The sequence below is a fragment of the Cryptomeria japonica genome, chromosome 3, assembly GCF_030272615.1.
Source record: "Cryptomeria japonica chromosome 3, Sugi_1.0, whole genome shotgun sequence".
In the NCBI taxonomy this organism is placed as follows: Eukaryota; Viridiplantae; Streptophyta; class Pinopsida; order Cupressales; family Cupressaceae; genus Cryptomeria; species Cryptomeria japonica.
This window is the reverse complement of record NC_081407.1, coordinates 953,560,552-953,577,380: the sequence shown is the minus strand read 5'-3', so window position 1 is coordinate 953,577,380 and position 16,829 is coordinate 953,560,552. Positions and strand designations below refer to the sequence as shown.

Here is a 16,829-nt window from a genome sequence, read left to right as displayed (position 1 = left end):
CGGATGACATTCTAGACTTCATCACTCACCAACTTGACCTAGCTCGGACCTTCAAGAATGACACTCACTCACCAAGCAAGACACAATTAGCAACAAAAGCAAAACCAGGCCCTAAGGAAGACTCTTAAAGAAACCCTAATTCTGGGGCCCCAAAGACTCACCTCGACTCAAGCAGAGCTTGCCATCCTAGTGATCTCCCTGGCGACACTTGAAAAGCAAATGCTAAAAGACAAAAACCCTAAAAGACCTAGAAAACACACCCCAGAAGGCAAAAAGCAGGGGTCCCCATTTGCAATGGGGCGATGTGTGAATACGTCACAACAGGTAGGTAACTGAGTCCTACCACTTATGGTTTGGATAAATGACTCCCATGAGTGAGGTAGACCATTTAGGGCAATCATGACAAGGTCTTTGTCTTCCATGTTATGACCAATTAAACCTAGCTGATTCTTTAGTCCTGAAATTCTCATAAAGTAGGAAATAACAGAATCTTCTTTTGCCATTTTGATATTAAGTAGTTGCTGTCTTAAAGTAATTGCCCTACCGAGATTGTTAACTTCATATATACCTTGTAGATGGTTGAGCATTTCCCTTGCAGTGGTGAATGAGGCAATAGAGGTGACTAGGTGGTCTTTGACTGAATCAATGAGAATCTTTCTGGCCTTGATAGCATCCTTTTTGAATTGTTTTAGCTCCGCTGCATCCGTAGGTTCAGTTAGCTCTTTCGCTTCTATGAATTGGTGAAGGTCTTTTTCCTCTAGAGCCAACTTGATTCGAACCTTCCATGCAGTAAAATTGAGATTCCCATCAAGCCTATCTTCAACTTTCAGCCCCATTGACCTAACCTGCAAATGCGACAACAATCTGGAAATAAAGGAGTACTGAATTCTAAAATCTGAATTTTTGATCTGGCCTATAGCTTTGATACCATGTTAGTTTTAGTACTTTCAGATTAAATAAAACTCAGAAAATCAGAATTTGTTTCTAACTAGGTTAATTAGATTTATTGTTTTCGAGATTTAAGCATAGTAAGAAATGAATGCATAAAGACAAGACAAGGTTACCCTGGGAAAACCTCTTAGGAGGAAAAACCCAGCCAGAAAGATCCTTAGATCTGATTATGGTTTTAGATTCAATTGATAATTACACACTTATCTGGAGTATAGATGTTGCAGTCACAAGGAAGATGACATAGAAGTCTACACAACTAGCTTACTGACAGAGATCATGATTTACAGTCCTTCTAATCTGACTTGCTGTGCATAACAAGGGTTAGCTGCACCTTTCAACTAGTTCGCAGTCCTTATATGAGGTTTGCTTGAGCCTTCAATGGAGATCACTGTCTTTAATGATAACCTGCTGTCTTTAATGAAGTTCGCTGTGATCTGACTGGTACTCTGCTGCCTTTTAATGAAGTTCACTATGATCTGCTGCCTCTAAAGAAGTTCGCTACCTCCAGATGTATTTCGCATTTACATAAAACTGAATGGATGAATATTATGTGAAGTATATGTCTTATTTATAGGAGTGGCAATACTTCTAATTAAGTCGGCTTGCCTTGCAAATGAACCTTTTAATTTCTCTTTTAATTTATTTAATTCCTTTTGTGCGAAGTGGATAGGGTAGGCCCTATCATGGTGGCGTGTTGGGTTTGTAGTGTGGGGACCTTTTAGGAGTAGCCAAGAGGTATAGGGCCTGGGCCTATATGTTGGAGAAGGGGCTGGCCCTCTTAGGCGGATTCCAATGTTGCCCAAGGCAATTGGAATCCGCCAGCCCTAATTACAAACAACACACAAGAATGGCACACACAATTCCTACAATACATATTAAGGGTTAGCCTAATTTCATAATACTAACATGCAGACAGAAGAAAGTATCATGGATTAGATGGGAGAGCAAGGGCTGCTTGCCTACCAAATCCAAGGGCTGGTTACTCCTAACCCCCTTGCTAGATGGGTAGTTCCCCTATGCTTCCTACTTAATCCTTAATACCCTCAAACACTCAGACTTTACCTCTATCTTGGGCAGACTGGCAGGGAAATTGTAACAGGCCTCTTGACTCCATGGTTCTCTGACCACATGGCAGCCCCTCGTGGCCACTGTAACTATCTCCAATGCTCTCCCCAAGATAGAGATAAACTTAATAGCCTAACAACTCTATCAGATCTTTAGACTTAATTTACATGTATAATTCTTGTAATGAAACTGTATAATTATTTTCAGTATTGCACAACTAACAGTATGTGTACTCAGACAGAATTAAATTGATTGCAAATAGATTATATAAATATCTTACAGAACCATGCCATCACTGATATAAACTTCTATGTCTCTACCTAGTATTGTTGGCAACACTTGCTGTGCCTGTATAATATATTAATATCTGCCAGTGGTCTTATGTGACCATATGATGGTTAGAGAATATTGTCTTACCTGTGCGTGGTGTATTCAAACTCAAGCTGCCCGTTAATATTCCCGGTTTCCTTTGGCAGTATATGCTGAAGTGGAAGTGTGGTGCTCGATACTGTCTTCTGTGACAGTCTCTTTTTCTTCCCTATATCCCCCGATAATGCTTAAAGCACTTTGCTTATAGATCTCATGGTTCGTTGGAAAGTTGTGTCTCTTTCCAACGGACACCCCCTTTGCAAATGTAGCGACTCCCTAACTAAATACTTTGTTGGTTTGTATTAACGTATGCATTAATTATGGTTTCTTTTATACATGTATGCAAAGGCAGACAAATCTGACATGTGTCAGTTTTGGTCTATCATTAGGTGTATATTTAATAGTTACTTAATAGTAATTAATATTGATTGCCAATCAACAATTTTATAAGATAATTTATTATTATGGAGATAAATGGTATTTAGTAATTTATTATTATAGAGATAAATGGTTATTCATTATTCAATAATTGATTGCTAATAGAAATAAATGGATGATTAATCAGTATTAAATAAGTGTATTGATATTTAATTCAATTTAATTTTTGTGTTTATTCTTTTGTATTTCAATTTTATTATTATTATTTATTATTAAATTATATTTCAAAGAGGGGACATTACAGTAAATATTAACTAAGATATGAAACTGGAGTAGTATTCTCAAAACAAAAAAGGGACCTTACAACTCAGATTCAAGCAATGTTTCAATTCAACAATTTCACAATATTATTGAACATGTTGCATACCCAAAAGTAAACTGTGTAATATTCAGAAAATGTATATATCTTTGCAATGTTCAGAAATTGATAACTGCAGAGGCAAATCTGAGTTTATACAATCTGACATACCAATTACCAGCATACATGCAGACCTCTCACATATGTAAATCCGACTCAGACAATGTAGAAAGAAGAGATATTAAACTCCCTTGCATCTGGAAATATATGCAATGATAATCTTGTGTTTAGAGGTGCAAGCATACCAAATAGATATGGGCGATGGCTGTGTTAGAAACTCTCATTGTCTGACGCACAGAGATCTCTAATGGCAAACTGATTGGCCTGGAATTGTGTCTTAAGATTGTGTGAGATCCTCTGATCTGAATTGCAAGCTAGAGGTGTGGCATTCAATTATGCAGTTATGACTGCTTCAGATTGCGCAAGAAGCCTTCCTTGGTCTTGGTCCCGTCTCAACCTTAGTGTTACTTTCCACTCCACTGTATAAGCTCTTGGCTCAGCAGATTATAACTTGAAAGCACTGAAATTGGTGTTGGGTAGGGGTATGCCCTTAGCTGAGTGATGCCTTCTTAAGTTTGCGTCTAAGAATGTTGAAGTATACTGGGTCCGCGTCCAAGACACTTCAGCATTCGTTTAAAGCATCGATGGATAAACTTCTTTGATGCCGCCTCCTTGAATCATCCCCTTATGAATACCAATCCAAGACAGGTCGGCCACAACAATAACCAACACGGGCGATTAAGGAAAGGTTGGCCAAGAGATTTATTATAATTTTTTCAATAGCTCTACAAAGGTCGGCCAGGAATATGAAAGTATAATTATTAAATATTTTCATTTATTATTTTATACTTTAGGGCTGGCTGATGCAACCACAAAAATCAGGGACATTACAAAAAGCAACCTTTTAAGCCTGATTGCAAGTTTAAACCAAAAAGCAATTATTATGCTGAGAGGCAAAACCTACAAGTGGGAACAAGGCTGGAGTGTAATGGTCTGACCGCGTTCACAAAAACTCCTCATATATGAGAAAAAATATATAAAATAAAAACCTTTGCTAGCCACAAATTATTTTTTTACTAATGAATGGTGGCCTTTTCAGAAGTAAAAAAATTACATATAATAATAAAATATATACTATCACTTTCAAAGCAAAAACAAAACAAAATATATAATCTAAAACTATTTTATATGTTTCCGATTATGCACATTGTTGGGACCGCATGTGTGAATTCCCATATCTATTGCAAATCTCATGAATGAATGAATAAAAGACAAATCTTTATGCAATCATTGTTGTGAATTATTACTACCTTTTGTATCTATTATTCTATTTACATTCATATGGAGAAGGGAGTATCATAAAGCATTACATGTGTACTAAAATCTTCACCATTCCAAAACAACATATTGGCTAAAGTTCCTTGCTTTAAATGTTAGCATCTTCCTTCTAGTTCTTTGGTATTAAAATTGCTTAGTCATGCTTGTGTCTTTTATGGGCCCCCTTGTATTGCGATTATTGCCAATATAGATGAGGAAACAGTCATTAAAGAAACGACTACTTGTGGAAATTGATCATTAAAAAGATGACTTAGATATACATGTTTTAAATTCACCTAAATTGATGACTGTAGAAGCCAAAAGTACGTAGCAAGATAAAAGATTAACTTTTAGCTAGATATTTGGGATTTGACCTCTTTGGTTTTTGTCATCGTAAGATGACTTCAATAAGTAGTCATTTTACCAATGCCATTCCCCTTTTTTATGTTGGTAATAAATTAATAATCACAAAAGCAAGGGGACCCACTTAGCACATAAGAATGTTTAAACATTTGTTTCTATGGGGAATGAACATTGAATACATTCACTGCTTTGGGCTTTTCATCCTCTAGCTTCTTTTCCCATCACCAAAGTTTTTGGAGCATGCCATGCCTTAAGGTTATAAGTCTCCTTTGTCTCACTATTCCTATCGATGTGGGGTTAACCAATTACAATCTACTCATATATCAAGTTAAGATTAAATATTTTTCAAGATAATTAAACCAAAGTACCAGGATTCACTGGGTACTTGGCAGACTTGCGAGGTATTGGTCTTCAGACATGTAAAGTTAAGATCTTCAGTTGGTTGCATTGGTCTTCAGTTATTTTATATACCTCTCCTGATACAGCAGGTTGCACGACATTATTACCTTCTAAAATTAAACTTGTCCATTTCCATTTGTGTAAAATTATTAGAATATTTAATTATATTTTAGTCACCTATATTTAGTTCCTTGTTTAATGGTCATTTAGCTTTTAAGCTTAATTTAGCGTTTAGCTCTTTAGTCTTTTACTTTAACGTTATGTTCTAATTATAGAACATCGTCTTGTAACCTCTATATATACGTGTGTATATCGTTCAATGTAATCATCCGATTATTGAATCATTCATTCAATTTATTTTTCATGGTATCAGAGTGGGTCGATGGGATTCTTTAAAGTTTGGCATGCCCTTCTTTCTGGAATATTTTCCAGATTTTTTTTTATTGTTTTTTTTATAAAAAACGATTTTGCTTTTTTTAAGGCTTCTTGAGGGTTTCGAGGGTTTCTAGTTCGTGGGTGCATTTCTGTGTTGGGCAGCAGTTCATGTTTTTTTTTAGCATTCTGGAGATTTTCGGGCCTGCAACTTGGAGTTTTTTTTGCAGATTGAAAATTTTCTTAGGGTTTCTGCAATATTCGACTAGGGTTTTGACCCTTCAGTTCAAGTCGAAATTTTATTTTGCTTGCAAATTCTTGGTGGGTTTTTCGAGACCTCAACTGGGTCATCGATAGATTTTTCTGGGTGCATCGTTTTTCGTGCCTCAATTTTTGAGTCGTCGGATCTGCATTTTGATTTCAGATTCTTGGTGGGTTTTTCGAGAGCTTTTCTGGATTGGTCTCATATTTTTTTGGGTGCCTCGTTTTCCGTGCCTCAAATTTTGTGCCGGAGAATTTGCCTTGGAATTTAAAAATAGTCAGCGATTTCTGCTAATTTTGTGGACGTCGGGAATTTTGGTGTTTTCTGGGCATCGTTTATGCTGTTTGAAGTTTGCAGAAATTTTTTATTTTTTGGGTTTCTTCCAAACCCCGAAATTCGTGCCAAAATTCTCCTCTAGGGTTTCAAATTTTTTGTGCAGTTGCTTCTATTTTGATTTTTGAATCAGATTCTTTTGTCTCATGCTTTCATTCTTTTGTTTCATGCTTTCACTAGGTTGACCTCGTTCAACCTCCATTTTTGTGATGGCATTTTTGGCCAACATCATGTTGGAACACAAACAAAAGTTCAACAGCTGCCACAACACCTAGAAACAGTGCATGTTCACGATATCTGAATATCGTTGCCTTGATCAAATTGATTTAGGCCAGACCTCGTCTTACAGGTCCCAGGGTTTTCACGATTTTTTCTTGAAAAATTGTCTGTAGGTTTTTTGATTTTTTCCACAAAAAATCATGGGAGGGTTTTCACGATTTTTTCCTCAAAAATTGTTCGTAGGGTTTATAATTTTCCCTTAAAAATTATCTCATCTGTAATCCGCGATATTCGCGTTAGATTTTAGTTATCTGGGTTTTAGCGTTTTTTTCCACAAAAATGATGATTTGTAACCTTAGATTTCTTGGTTTTTCGATTTTCTCCTCAAAATCGTGCTTTGTTGCAGTTAGTTTGGGTCGCACCTGCCAGGGCGAACATCTGCAACCGTGGTATCTTGCAGTCAGTTGTGGAGTTGATACTCTTCTGCAAAAGGGTTTGCTGATTTTCCTCAAAATCATGGTTTCAGTTTTCAGTTTGGTTACCCAACGTTAGGTTGGATGGATTCTGGTATTCTTGGTCATTAACACTTTTCAGATCCACGGAGGGTCTCCAGTGCAGCAGAGTGTTCTTTTCATTTGTGATCAAAAGACCTACAGTGTCTTCTGTAGGGTAGTTAGTAGATAGAATGACCATTAAGGGAGGGTATTAGAATATTTAATTATATTTTAGTCACCTATATTTAGTTCCTTGTTTAATTGTCATTTAGCTTTTTAGTTAATTAATAAGCTTTATTTAGCTTTTAAGCTTAATTTAGCTTTCACGCTTAATTTAGCGTTTAGCTCTTTAGTCTTTTACTTTAACGTTATGTTCTAATTATAGAACATTGTCTTGTAACCTCTATATATACGTGTGTATATTGTTCAATGTAATCATCCGATTATTGAATCATTCATTCAATTTATTTTTCAAAAATGGTATGTTTGGTATCGCATGAGCCACAATTAGGGGCAAACTAAGCTGTAATTTTTATTCCTTGATAATTTTTGGCAATATCTTATACTTTTCCGCTAAATGCATTTTGCTCGAGTATCCTAGTTTTATTTTCTCAGTTGATTCTCATTATATTCATGCATTTTGCTCGAGTATCCATCTTGTGAATTCTGTTAGAAAATCTCAGGCAATATTCCCATGCTGATGCTCTTTAATCAATGCAGTTTCTGTTTTCTCTGCACTTCATTAGTGGTAAGCTCCCCATTTCTCACAGTATCCTAGTTTTATTTTCTTGATTGATTCTCATTCTATTCCCTTAAAAATCCATCTTGTGAATTTTGCTCGAGCATCCTAGTTTTATTTTCTCAGTTGATTCTCATTCTATTCCCTTAAAAATCCATCTTGTGAATTCTGTTAGAAAATCTCAGGCAATATTCCCATGCTGATGCTCTTTAATCAATGCATTGTCTGTTTTCTCTGTACTTCGTTAGTGGTAAGCTCCCCATTTCTCACAGTAGCAGTATTCCAATCTCAGAAGACACGTGTATCAGGGAAAATACTTATTCCAGTTTCTACATTTTCTATTTCATTAAACATTCCTGAAACAAAAGATTGATCTACATAAGCCCCAGTTGAAGCTTCTGAATTCACATAATTGCTTTGTGAAATGCCTTTGGCAGTAGACCATTTCTGATCTTTTTTCATCTCCGTTATGGTTTGAATCAACATCGTCAGACATTATTGATTCAGTTTCTATACTTTTAACAATTAAAAGTTTCACTTCTAGACATTAGTTATTCAGTTTCTATACTTTAACAATTAAAAGTTTCACTTTCAGTTCCTTAGTCCAAATTTATTGATTTGTAAGCCTGCAATTATGATTTCTCAATTTATAAACTATATACATCTGTAATGGGCACCCCCTGTTCGGCACTAAATTTATGTCCTTTTTACTTAGTGTAATTTTGTCAAACAGTTGGCTTGCAAGCTGACTACTGGATTTTTTTGGTTCTTGATTAGCAATAGGATAAATTGGATAAATTGATATTTATTGTAAAGCTTTCAAAGTTTATTCAATATAAAAAACAACCAGACATATCAAATACCAAACACAAGAAGATTAATGCTGATGGTATTTATTTAATTCCAACCCCAAGCGTACAAATCAGATCTGAAGAATATTACAGACCATATGATAATAAACAAATTCAAACCTGAACTCCACAAGTATAGAACTTGCTGAAAACACTGTTCACACACTGTAGTTGCACTATTCACGGCACTGTTCACATTACCGTTCACGGCACTGTTCACGCACTGCTCACAGCAACTCATATATCTTCACCATCACCTTCAAACTGCTCCAAAATCTTCTTAAATCTGCCTTGTGAAAATCTAATGAACCTAGTGTGTTTCCTAAATGAAAACACCATAAATTCACCTGATTGTATCTCACAACAGCAAGAAGAATGTTGACCAAGAGGGATTTCGTCCTTCAAGCCCAACGAATCAGATTTTTCGAGAAATCCAACAACAAGATATTAAATCTTCTCCAAGCATACCCCAAAAGAGAGCTCTCAACCTCAATTTATATCTTCTTCCTGGATGCAAACACTTCATTTCCTAAATGTGAGATAATACATTTTAGAATAAAATATTATTTCCCACAATGTACACATTAAAGGGAACTTTTAATATTTTAAACATTACTTTATATTCCCAACCTTATAATATAACGATAAAGTTAAATATTTAATTTAACTTTACACTTTATCGTTAAATATTAAAACATTGTTGATAATCCTTTTAAATCATTGTCGCCTTCAAATATTTTTTTACTGATAATTATGCCAACCAGGGAAACACTAAAAATTTCAAGTCACTGCTCGGAGACTAACTTACTATAAATAGTAAGTGTCTAGAAACCCTGCCAAAGTAGCACCGATTGGCCTGAAACTGAAAACACCTAGGCCAAAACACCTCAGGATCCCACCAATGTCCTTGTTAGCCTTTGGGACCGTGTCAGAATAGGCTAACGACACCCCATATCATGTTGCGCTAAAAAAGGGACATTACAACATCAGTAAGCAATCACGATTTCTCAATTTATAAACCATATACATCAGTAACAATCGCCACTCTCGATCATCTTTGGTTTCTAAAAACCTATGGGGATTGATTTCTTAGGACGATCTGTTTTTTATTTTTGTTTTTTATGCCATGGATATCATGATCCACGAGTTTTATACACCTAAAACACTTGAGAATATTTATATATTAAATTTTGGTGATTTATATATTAAATTTTGGTGTTTCTTTTAGTGCAAATCTGCATTTATAATCATTTGATTGATGTATTCTTGTTTATGTGATCAAAGTAGCTTGTGACTGATTAGTTTATTACGTCTTTAAAGTTGATTTAGTGAACAATGTATATAAAGAACTTTAAACCCCTAATATTTCTTTATTTTATGATTTTTTCAATTTGTCTGCAGAGTCCGAGTTTCCGAGTGCGAGTCTGGTAACTATGAACTAAACAATCATGAATTCAGAATTTTCAATGAAAATTTGTTTATTGGGTATTCTATAATTTTTGGGACGCCACTTATTATTCCCATACATGAAAAAATGAATTGAGAATTAGACCTTGGGGATTTTTCATTTTGCACCATTGTGGAGCCACATCAGAGATTTCTTTAAGGGCTTCAGAGTGATTTCTTGACAGTCCTGACAGCAGGAAGCATGTCCTTAATTTGGGTTGGTTTTTCCTACCATGACCCCAGATATTCATTGTGTCTTAGGATTGTGGCAGACATCCCATGATGTGTTTCTTTGAAAGGGATGCATTGAACACAACTGTTACCTTTGCAGACATTTTTATATTCCAATAAGAACAAGTTTGTGCTTCATCAGCATAGTTGATCCCAAACTATTAGAAGATTTCAAAGTAAACTATGCAAATATTGATGAAACTTGCGAGTCTCTAAATCCTGGGAATCATTTCTGGTAGGCTGAATCTTTTTCCTGGGCTGTTAAAAACATTTTACTGGCCCAGACATTTTTAGAAACTCCAGAGAGGGAAAGGAGTCGGGATAGGAGCTTGTGGCCAGTTTTCAGATGTTTCTCTAGGAATTTTCAAAATTTTCCCAACAGTCTTTGACCATTTTCAATTCCCTTCTCTGTTGATTCCTTGCCTTTCATCATTCCTTAAAATGTCTACTCCATCAGTTTTGCAGTACCATTTTTGAGTCATAGTCATTCTGCTGTTGATACATGCATTTATGTTGAATTTTATTATTTTTTTTTAAAAGTTACGGTTTCAGAAAGCAAATCACAAGGGAGTTACATGAAGCTTTATCAAGACATCCTAGGTTTTTAAAAGAAAATAGTGACGTTAGGCAGATTTATTTTGGAAGGTATGAGTAGAGATTGCTCAAGAGTCAGTGGGTTGCTGGATGCTATATTTTTCAACAATGAAAGAAAGAAAGTGAAGCCTGTCTAGGCCTGTTGAAACTGTTGATTATTTTTGAAATGTTATTGGTGAAGTAACAAAATACTCGGTTTCTAGTAAAAAAAATAGAGCTTCTAGTTTTTGTAACATACTACAAATTGATATTTAAATTATTTTAATCATCACTGCCTCTATATATTTATTTATACAGATGGAATATTTAATTGTAGCTGCTTGTGTAATGCTCACTATATGAGAACTGAATTTGTAATTGCCATGATCATACATATTTAAATGATGAAATACTATTTGCTCTCTCTTCTGTTGGAAATAAAATATCAAGTATCATGCAGATATACAACTTGCTATTTTCCTACACAAATATCTTGTTTGTTCTAGAACCTTCTTCATTTTACTGATTGTATTGATGTTCTGTTTTGAGCATGTGCAAGTGTTTTTTGTTTTGTTTGCTTTACTAGGTTTCAAAAGCAGTCTCTATTTATCATTGTCTGTAAAAACTCTATTTGCATTGCTCGTAATTTGTAAAACTAAAACTCTATGTCTCATTGGCTAAAACATGGATTTCTGTTAATCTGTTATGATTTTCTCAGTAGAGATTTTTCTTGTGTTTCTGACATCTTATCAGATTTTTGAAAATTGTTTCTGTTGTTAATATGCATTAATTCTGACGGGTGTGAATTTAATGTTTCAGTGTCATAATGGGCATACGCTTTGTTCCAACTGCAAGTCTAGAGTTCTCAACAAATGCCCTACTTGCAGACAAGAACTTGGGGACATTAGGTGCTTAGCCTTGGAAAAGGTTGCAGAATCTCTGGATTTACCTTGCAAGTATTACAATATTGGATGCCCAGAAATTTTTCCATACTACAGTAAGCTTAAGCATGAGAGCCAATGTACTTTCAGGCCATATAATTGCCCCTATGCAGGATCAGAGTGTTCTGTTACAGGCGATGTTAAATCCCTAGTTACACATTTAAGAGATGATCATAAAGTGGACATGCACTCTGGTTGTACTTTCAACCATCGATATGTAAAATCGAACCCACGTGAAGTTGAGAATGCCACATGGATGCTGACAGTGAGTGCAGTTGGGGAGATTTTTGCTAATTTGATTAGTTTTATTTAGTGCTTATTAGCGTAGTTTAACCCACTTCTGATTGTTCATGATTTTGTTGCTTTTACTTAAATGTGACAGAATCATCTTTGATAATTTTGTTCAATGCTTCACAGGTCTTCAATTGTTTTGGACAGTATTTCTGTCTTCATTTTGAAGCTTTTCTATTGGGAAATGCACCAGTGTACATGGCTTTTCTGCGTTTTATGGGAGATGATAATGAAGCGAAGAATTTCAGCTATAGCCTTGAAGTTGGGGCCAATGGCAGAAAGCTGATCTGGCAAGGAGTTCCCAGGAGTATTAGAGATAGTCATCGAAAAGTTCGTGATAGCCATGATGGGTTGATCATTCAGAGAAACATGGCATTATTCTTTTCAGGAGGAGAGAGGAAAGAATTGAAGTTGAGGGTCACTGGGCGAATCTGGAAAGAACAGTGAGGACTAATTTTTCTCATTTGCAGCTTTGTTATGGAGGAAGAAGACATGTTAATTCTAGCTATTGGTGCCTCTAGGAATCTCGCTGAATAATTTTGGAGAACATCAACTATACATATGGATTGATTTAGTGCAGATATAAGCGTAGACAGTCTGCAATTGGAGGTTGATTTTGTTCAGCCAATGGAAACCAGGCAATTTTAGGCTGTATTTTGGAGGTTTTGTGTAGGATTTAATTCTATTACAATTTGATGGTTTGTTAATACTCTTATATGTTCTGGGTACTTTACATCACTGTATATTTGCGGTGAATTCAACTTATGTAATATTTGGCTTCACTCAATGGCTAGCGCCTTTACATGCAGGGGCCATAAGCATGTAACTTCTTCACCAGTTCAACAGAAACTGTGAAGCTGCACATCATGATTTGGATATCATTGACCTTTCCTGATATAGTTGGCAATACATATCTTGTATTTATTGACAATTGAGTGCATCTTGGTAGCTGACTATGAGCTATGTCAGAAATGAAAAGGGGTGTCATGATTGATGTAAACATAAAGTGCAGTGTGAATCATGTTACACGTGCAATCTAGAATCTCTAAAACTATATAGATTAGTGTTTTATATTGAGAACTTCCGAGAATCATTAGAGGATTATTTATTGCTGCAAGTATATATGAATATAATTTCTGTTTTTGTCTATAGAGCAATATAATTTGTGTCTGTATGCTTTTTACATTGCCATTTTAGGGATGTTACTTTGACCTAAAGGTAATCTTCAAGATCATGCAGGCAAGGCTTAAAGAATACAGAAGTTGTTGAATCTCATGCATCTCCAAAGCATCAAAACCAGTAAAAGCCCAAATCTTTAAATCGAGGAGCATTAAAAACTTTGCTACATGAAGATTTTGTATGATCAAGTTATATGCTTCAGTAGACATTGGCTTTGAGGCCATCATTGTATGTGGTTCTTGTATGCAATGCCTTTTTCTTGTTAATTACCTTTCTGACGGCGAGATATAAAAATTTGTTGAACAATTGATATTATAAAAAGAGCGTATTTCTATTATTTTTCTCAATTTCTTTTGTAACTAAAAAGATGTCATATTGCGTGCCAATTGTTTATGAGACCTTTTAACCAGAGGGAAAAATAATTGCTTGAGGCAAATTAAATAAAAAATATCACTGACGCATTAATATAATTTGGACGTCTATTTGTTTCAAATTAGCAACTGCACTATTTGGAGGTGTAATAGTCTTGTAGGTAGGTGAAACTATAAATAAATATATTTTTTTAAGATATTTAAATTTCTTTCTGAAATTATTGTTTCCTTAGAATCACACTTATACTCGGTCTAAAATAGTGTAAGCTTTTGAAAAAGTTAAATGCCCTCAGCTTTTTATACACAGAGTTTTGACACCATTGGAGGAATTTTTTTAGTGTAGTACATGCGTTTTCTTTCCCAAGACTTAGCAGACACTCATAATATAGTAAGAGGCACACGAGCCTTTGGTCGCTTAAGTTTTCTTTCGCCACATTCCAAGCCTCACTGTTCAATTTTGGATTGTTGATCTCAGTTCCACATCCGAGTTCTCCTTCTATCTGTGCACAGCAACTAAAAATTCATTGGATTGTTGATCTCAGTTCCACATCCGAGTTCTCCTTCTATCTGTGCACAGCAACTAAAAATTCATTGCCCAGAGCTCACTGGACAACAAACAAAATTAGGCCAATCTGCATCCTAAAAATACTCTGCAATTTCTTATGCCATTTGCCTTTGGGAGTAAGACAACCTAATGGGAGTATCCATCAGGTCAACAAATACAAGGGGGATTGGAAAAATAATGTAACAGTTGGGATGCTCAATCCTTCGTAAATAAACAAGACGTCCATGATTTAATGAATGCATGAGTTGTCGCACTCATTGAGCAAAGTGAAAGATTAATTATTCATCACTTAAATTGACATCCTCACTAGAGCAAGCATCGCCAACTGCACAGAACAATGATTATTTATAGAGTCCCTCTACTCAAAACAATTACACGAAGTAAATTAAAAGTCCGGCAAATTCACTACTATAAGTTACTCAGCCCTGTTGATCGTTGAGTTGGCAAGTACATCAACCTCCACATTGGCATCCCTAGAGGTGTGGTTTATTGTAAAATTCTAAAATCATTAGAGAACTCAAGCAATGAGATCACATAATTAAGGAAGAAATGTAACTTTCAACATTGAGACTCGACGTTGACAACTATAGTAGAGTCAACTTCAATTTAATGCACAAATACAAACCCAGGAGGAGGGCTTGAAGCTCAGCTTCACTATTTGTCTCAGCTTTAAGTCTTCTAGATGCCAAAAACACCAGCCTCCCCTGCCAATCACAAACCACACACTCAACCCCAAAGTTTCCTAGGTTGCTCTTGGAAGCCCCCATCGAAATTTAAATTATATCATCCCTCTAGTGGTAGCCACTATTTAGCTTCCAATAGTTTTTTCTGAGAATTATCCCAACCCCATTAAAGGGAGGACATCAAAGACAGTTTATTTATTTAAAATTAAGACTCAAAGCTTCCAATAGTCTTTTCTGAGAATAATATCCCAACCCCATTAAAAGGAGGACATCAAAGATGGTTTATTTATTTAAAATTAAGATTCAATTAAATTATTTTTTTGGGATTGAGAATTGAATCTACCTGTATCTTACACAAATTCATGATTTATTAGTGAACCATTAACTTTGTATTATGACCGGAGATTGCAGTGTGAAGGGGTGGAAGTGCAATTGAAGTTGAAGCAATTGGTCTAACCAGTAACCACCCAGCAATGTGGAGCTGAATACCAGCCGACAGATGGAACTACACAAGATTATCTTGTATCTGATGACCTCTAATTATTATAGTGGCGGTGGGTTGTCAGAATAAATGAATAACAAAATAAAGCATGTGTTCATGAGCTAGTAGGCAGTTAGAATGTTGGCAATGTGAGTGTCAGAGGTGTCCCAGTTATATAGTTAGGTGTCAAAATACTATTAGTATTAGTTTACTGTCATCGGTAGTTCAATGCTTATATCAAATTGTTGTGTTTCTTTTAAACTATATACTACAATATTCATTTCTTGAATAAGATTTGTGTTCTAGCTAAATCTCTTTTATAGTATCAGAGATGTTACAGTATCCTGCATAGTGCAGCTGTCAGGAAAAAGTCCGCATACTAAAGTTTGTTTTCCAAGAACTGAAAAGGAGCTCACGTGTTTTTTTCTGCTGCTACGATTGATGAAGTGTTCTTTGCAAAGAGAAAGCTCCCGCCTTTGCCAGGTGACTGCAGCCAAAAAAACCAAGAGTACTGTTTGAGGGAGCCTCCATGCAAATGCGTGCTATAAGGACTGCTTGAAAGGCAAGGTTCTCAACAACAAACAAAACAAATCTGACAATTGCTGATGCCTCAAAATGAGAGCATCAAAAGGGTTTGTTTGGTACAATTGGTGATAGGAATCGCCCCAAATTCTAAAGAGAAAGGTGACACTCCAATTTCATTACTTGTTCTGCTGCTTACTGGTGCTTAGTTTTTTGATTGGTGTTTTTTTTTTCAAACGAATAAACATAAATAAACATATCAGTTGCCACTGTGTTTTGTAGCGTTGCTCTTAGTTACTGGGAATTAAGGTGTCTCAATTTTTTGCAAATTTGGAATATTTATTTATTATTATTTTACATTTTCTCATGGTTATCTCACATTTATGTTATTAAATAATTGTGCTCCATCATAGAAAGAGCGAGTCTTATGAGTTGATACATGGTAAAATTTCATGGCAGTATTTTGAGCCACCACGAGTCTATATATTGAAGGGTCGAGTTGGAGACAAAATAGAGTTTGCTCAAGCTTTGCTTTGTAGGTGTTATGTCGCAGGATTGAAGACTGAGAGGAGTTGAGTGTCGTATTGTAATCACATATTTTTGATAATACAAGTCATTCATCTATTCTTGATGGAGTTTATTCCCGAACATATAATCACAGTGTTATGTGTTCAACTTTTTATGGTGTTTCTTCTTTTGTTATTATAGCTGATGTTATTCCCATTTGGTAAAACACTTTTAGACCTAATTAACAATTGTGTTAGGTGTAAATAAATATTCATTATGGATATTATTACATTTTACTTAAGTGAACTTAGGATAATGCATCTCTTCGTAGTTTGGATTTGCGACACTTAGGGAAGTGTGCATATAGGGATATAGCTTGTAGGAGAAATTCCACCTTTTGTGGTCTTATTTTGCTGTTACACTCCACATTCGATGGGTCATCCACCTCTTGTGAAATATTATATTATTTCTCCTACCTACCCCTAGTATTTCTTATGTACCCTTATTTC

The 16,829-nt window shown here is 35.4% G+C and overlaps 1 protein-coding gene across 1 annotated transcript in view; it reads left to right on the top strand.

Moving 5' to 3' along the window:
- Window positions 1–13,159, top strand: part of LOC131035554 (E3 ubiquitin-protein ligase SINAT5) — a 51,159-nt gene extending 38,000 nt beyond the window's left edge. Inside the window, exons 2-3 of the mRNA XM_057967268.2 lie at window positions 11,600–11,986; window positions 12,139–13,159. Of these exons, the coding sequence (XP_057823251.1) occupies window positions 11,600–11,986; window positions 12,139–12,459 (708 nt within the window). The 3' untranslated portion in view covers window positions 12,460–13,159. The remainder of the gene's footprint in view (window positions 1–11,599; window positions 11,987–12,138) is intronic.
- Window positions 13,160–16,829: the final 3,670 nt, after the last annotated feature.